This window comes from Hipposideros armiger, unplaced genomic scaffold (assembly GCF_001890085.2).
Source record: "Hipposideros armiger isolate ML-2016 unplaced genomic scaffold, ASM189008v1 scaffold_101, whole genome shotgun sequence".
Taxonomy (NCBI): domain Eukaryota; kingdom Metazoa; phylum Chordata; class Mammalia; order Chiroptera; family Hipposideridae; genus Hipposideros; species Hipposideros armiger.
In genome coordinates this window covers 3,162,700-3,168,460 of record NW_017731451.1, presented here as the reverse complement: position 1 = coordinate 3,168,460, position 5,761 = coordinate 3,162,700, and the positions used below count along the sequence as shown (strand labels likewise).

The 5,761-nt window shown below is 41.1% G+C and overlaps 1 protein-coding gene across 1 annotated transcript in view; it reads left to right on the top strand.

Annotated features, from left to right (window-relative positions):
* Nucleotides 1-1,048: 1,048 nt before the first annotated feature.
* Nucleotides 1,049-5,761, top strand: part of GTF3C6 (general transcription factor IIIC subunit 6) — a 7,623-nt gene continuing 2,910 nt past the window's right edge. Inside the window, exons 1-5 of the mRNA XM_019646333.1 lie at nt 1,049-1,167; nt 1,537-1,617; nt 2,653-2,716; nt 2,816-2,860; nt 4,535-4,648. Of these exons, the coding sequence (XP_019501878.1) occupies nt 1,120-1,167; nt 1,537-1,617; nt 2,653-2,716; nt 2,816-2,860; nt 4,535-4,648 (352 nt within the window). The 5' untranslated portion in view covers nt 1,049-1,119. The remainder of the gene's footprint in view (nt 1,168-1,536; nt 1,618-2,652; nt 2,717-2,815; nt 2,861-4,534; nt 4,649-5,761) is intronic.

The window sequence follows — 5,761 nt, the reverse complement described above, 5'->3', positions numbered from 1 at the left end:
AAAAAAAGATATAATTCACAGACCATATAATTTACTCTTAGTATACAATTCAGTGGTTTTTAGTACATTCAGAGTTGTGCAACCATCACCAATACTGAACATTTTAATCACCCCAAAAGAAACCCCACACCCAGTAGCGGTCATTCCCCATGCCCCTTTACCCCTCAGGCCGTGGAAACCCCTAATCTACTTTCTCTATATATAGGCTTGCCTATTCTGGACATCTCACATAAATGGAATCATTCAATATGTGACCTTTTGTGTCTGGCTTCTTTGAGTAAAGCTTTCAAGTTCATCTATGTTGTAGTATGTATCTGTACGTCAATCTTTTTTATTGCTGAGTAAGATTCCATTATATAGATGTACCACAGTTTGTTCATTGTTTCTATTTTTAAGCGAACATGCTCATGCTCTTTGAAGCTTGGTCACCCTGTCTCACCTACAAAGCTCATTTACTTTATAATCAGAAAAATCCAAATGGTTACTTTAAGAAAATTCAATCCAAAACTTCACTTCCCTAGGTCTCTTTGTAATCCCATAACACTTTAGAGCACCTAGGGCAATCTGAATAGCTCATCAGTTGGGTCTCTTTTAATCTTCCTCTCCTAGATCTATGCTCTCCGCAGGCCTGAAACACGAGCCCGCTTTCTACGCGGGGCTTATTGGTTGTGGGCGCCAATTAATCTGAAACGTGCCCTTAATTTGGCTCCGGGAAAACCTGGGTCGAGGTTTAATACACGAGATTAAGTTTTCCCAAGAAACCTCCGCTCGGGCTACCACAAGGCCTCTCCATTTCCTTCGCATATGGTGGTTTCCTTGCTTGCACCTTCTTTACCCCTTCGCCCTCGCCAGTCCTCTCCTCCCAGAGGGCACGGAGCCTGAGGGATCTCCAGGTCACAGGACCTTGCAGGCCGACGCCAGGGCGCTGCCTCCTGCTCTCAGGAAAGGAACAGGTAGCGGGCCTCCACGTGTGCACGGGGGCGGCCATCTCGCATCCTGGCAAGAGCAGTTTGCGCGACCGTAGCAGCGGTGAGACCCAGGAGCGGCCGCCCGTACTCAAGATGGCGGCCGCGGGAGGGCGTGGCTAGTGGTCCCGGGGACGTGAGGAGGAGCGGGATCATGGCGGCGGCCAAGGAGCGGGGTCCTGGGGACCAGGAGGAGGAGGAAGTAAGCGCTATGGTGGAATACTGCTCAGCGGGCGGTGGCGGTGATGGCCGCGCCGGCTGTATGTGGGGAAGGGAGTCGGGATGCTGCCAGGGGGGGACGGAGGCCTCCCGGGCGCAGCGCCCTCATCTTGCCCCGGGACGCGCGAAGCCGGGGAGAGGCTGGCCTCAGCCCTGTTTGCCACACTGTGGTCAGAATGGGGGGAGTAGAGGAAGTTGCCCTAGGTAATGTCGCTTGCGTCCTCTCGTGGAAAGCAGGCCCTGGTTTTCACAGAGGTGGGATGGTTTTAATGGGGATTTTTGGCTTCTCTTGTTGACTGCCTCTTCCTGCACACTCGCGTGCTAGCATGTTTACCCCTCTTTCTTCCACCAGGAGCAGTTGGTCTTGGTGGAATTGTCAGGAATTATTGATTCAGACTTTCTCTCAAAATGTGAGAATAAATGCAAGATTTTGGTGAGTCTTCTAGATTTGTGGGATGGTTGTAGATTTTCTTAAATTTAGAACAAGAATGAATGGCGAAATACCTGTCCGCAAAGATTGACATATTAATTCCACGTTACAAAGCAGTGGACTCTAAGGACAATCACAGAAGTACAGAGGGGCTATGGAAGCAGATGGGAGAAAATGCCTAATGAATGTATGGCTGGAGAGAGTTAGGGATTTGGAGGAGGTAGCGTTTTGATATGGAACAATGTATTTTGAAAAAATACAGTTAGATAGGTGGGAGAGGGAAACATGGAGTGAAGGGAAGATATGCACACACAGATTAAACTGTGGAGAAGGGAGAGAAGATACCTAAGAAAAGGCTTCAAAGATCTCACACGCTGCTCTTGAGTTGAGCTATGGATCCTAAGTTACCATCTGTTTTATCACTTTTCTTTAAAATCTGAGCTATCTTTGACAAAACTTCCTCTGTTCTTAACCTTAACTTGAAGAGGATGTTGACTGAAATAGACCTTGCTACTTGGGTATGAATTAAGTAGTCTTCAGGTTGTAGCTGCAGTGATGAGAAGCAGTTTTAGCTTACCTTGTACTTGCCAGGACAAGAAGCTCTAGAGGTTCCCCAGTTTTGGAGATCTGTCACCTTGGTAGCGAGGTTACATGTGGAAGCCTTTTTCTTTCTTTTTTTAATTGAGGTATAATTGACATATTAGATTCAGGTGTACGGCATAGTGAGCGATTCAATATTTGTGCATAATTGTGAAATGATCACCTTAATAAGTCTAGTTACCATCTGTCACCACACATAGTTATAAATTTTATTTTTCTTGTGATGAGAACTTTAAAAATTTAGTTTCTTAGCAACTTTCAAATATACAATGCAGTATTACTAAGTATAGTCACCATGCTGTACATTACAACTGCAGGACTTATTTATTTTATAACTGGAAGTTTGTATCTTTTGACCACCTTCACCCATTTCACCCACCCCTCACCCCCAAGGCTTTTTCTAATGATGATTTTTTATGATCCTATATTCTGATGTAGGGAATTGACACTGAGAGGCCCATTCTGCAATTGGACAGCTATGTCTTTGCTGGAGAATATGAAGGTAGGAGAATGTCAGATAGATGAGACTCCTTTTTTATATGCTTTTCAGAGAAAGTAGCTCTATTAATTTTCAACAAGTTGTCTTTACATTTTTCTGCAGACACTTTTGGGACCTGTGTTATATTTGAAGAAAATGTCGAACATGGTAAGTGATTGCTGTGCTAACTGTTTTTACTGTGAACTATTTCAACCATACTTAAGTACAGTGAATATTAAAATTAAACATTTCATGTACCCATTGTTTGGCTGTATCAAATCCTACCATTTTGCCAGATAATTAAAAAAACATTCCAGATACATGTGAAGCCCTTGTATACCCCTCTCCAAACTTATTCCCTCCTTTCCTTCTATCTTTAGAGGTAATCATTCATCTGAATTTGGTGTTTGTCTTTCCTATAACTGATTTTATATTACATATGTATATATGCACAAAAAGTAGCATTTTTTGGGTATATTTTCAAACTTGATATAAAATATAGTATATTTTACATATTCTATAATCTTTTCAATTAGAGATATGTTTTGAGATATGTTAATATATATAACTCTATTTTCTCTGTTTTTTAGTATTTCATTTGTGATTCCACCACAATTTATTCTCCAGTTAATGGACATGTTGGTGCTTCCAGTTTTTTTTTTTTTACCAGTAATTATTAATAACTACTAAAACTTATTTAATGCCTTCTATATGTCAGACAGTATTCTAGATTCTGTATGTATTAACTCATTTAATCCTCACCACAAGTCTACGAGGTAGATACCATTGTTATCTTCATTTTATATTTGAAGAAACGGAAGCACAAATAACATTCCCAAGGTCATACATGAAGTCAAAGGCAGAGTCAGGATTTAAACCCAGGTGGCCTGCTCCAGAACCCATGTTCTTTTTTTTTTAGCTGAGCCATCCTGCCACCTGTTGGCAGCTCAGGGCAGTTCAGCTTGGGCTGTGAATCGAACCGGTGACCCTGTTGCTGAGAGCTCACACTCGAGTGAGCTCTTAACCAATTGAGCCACTTGACTGGCCCTTAATTATGCTTATTAACTCACCACAAAAATACTGCCATGAATATTTTTGCCTCCTTGTGCATATGTGTAAAAATGTCTAAGGCAGACCCTTAGAAATGGAATTGAGTGTGTGTGTTAGGTTTGACAATATGAAATGATGTTTTTGGGCCAAATACTGACAATTTCATATAGTTTGACTTACTATGTTTTCTAACGTGTAGTATCGGTTTCACTCACAGTAGCAATGTATGGAAGTTTTCAATGTGCTTCATATCCTTAGCTCAGAGCCTCATCCTTCCCTCCTGCCTTTGCCCACAGTTTTCTATAAAGCTATAATCCCAGGCAGTGGCTTGGCAGCAGTTTTTTTCTCAGCTTTTTTTCATGATTAGGAATGTCCTTATGGCAGTCTCTGACTTCAAGTAGTTAAGTCTGACTTTGGTCCTTCATTTTGTTTGGTAGAATTTTAGACCTCCTTACCCTGTAAGGCCAAATCCTTGGCTCTACTTTCCTACTTCAGGGCTGGAGCCTAACAGGCCCGTAGCTTTAATTTCACTCATAGGTTTTTGTCGCTGTCCCCTAGAAATGTTTATCATTTTTGAGTCCCGTTGTGCCTTCATTTGTTATGCATTTTATCTGTCATTTCTCTGTGCTTGGAGCAGGAGTTACATGTTGAACTTACCCCACTATCGGACAGGAAATAGTTTAGTCTAATTCTCTAAACTGGCGTTATTGAGGCTTAACATTATTTTATTTGTATTATATTTTATTATACTGCATCAAACAATATAATAATTGAGTTCGTTTTATGTTCTAGTGGATGCAGAAGGCAACAATAAAACAGTGCTAAAATATAAATACCATACAATGAAGAAGCTCAGTATGACGAGAACTCTTCTAACAGAAAAGAAGGAAGGAGAACAAAACATAGGTTAGTTCACTTAGTTCTCTGAAAATAAGTGATTTAATATTGGCTTTGACAGTGACACATTGCTGCCAGGACATTTTTTGTACTTTGTAGTAATAACTATATGTAATACGTTAATTATATTATTGAGGGTACTCCATGAAAGGTACCAGACATAGATTTAAAATTCAATTGAACTCTAATATAGCAGAGGGCACTGGGGACATATATAAGAAATCTCTATCTGCTTTGCACTGGGAACAATTGTGAGGAGTTTGTCAAGAAATGACATTATTTCCAACCCTTAAGGATTTCAGCAGTTTTTCTCTCTCTTCTTAAAAATTAAAATTCTTTGTAAGTGGAGAGGATATGATGATAGCAGTTCTGGATTCTCAAGGTGTAACCCCTGAGCATCTCCTGGAAACTTTTGGCAGCTGCAGGACTCTTCCCCAAGAAGCTCACAGCTGGAAGAAGCTGGCCTTCTATGTGAGGGAGGAACTCTAGGACCAACTTGCTGGTCCTGAGTCCAGTTTTAATTAGCATTCATTTAGCCTTCTCTAGTTGCTGATTGTCCCAGACTAGAGACTTGCACCCATAGCAGGGCACATATTTGTGGAGATGCACAAATAATCACTTGATGGTTTAAAAGGTCATTACTCAAAAGACTTATTTGAAACTTATAAATATGACTCTAGTATCAATATTCATGGCTTGATAGCTTTATTGTATTTTAAGAAATAAACATTTAAAGGTACATTAATTATGTAGAAATGAATTACATCAACTACACATAACTACATAACAAATCTTTGTTCTTATCATGTATATCCCCAAACTATCCCCCTTTTTAGGCACTCTGTGAGAATAACAGGAACGAGGATATACTTGAAGTCCTAGAGTGAACTTGAAAGGCAGATGCATATCTGATAAGCTTGTCTATCATATAGATACTCTTATTAAAGGAAATCATAAAATTTCCTCTCCTGGGCCGGCTGAGTGGCACGTTGGTTAAGAGCTGGCTTGGGATGCCAGAGGGCCCCGGTTCGGATCCCACATATGAGGGTCAGTGACACTGCCCTCTACACCTAAGATGCTGAACAATAGCTCAACCTGGAGCTGGGCTGCCGTGAGTCGCCG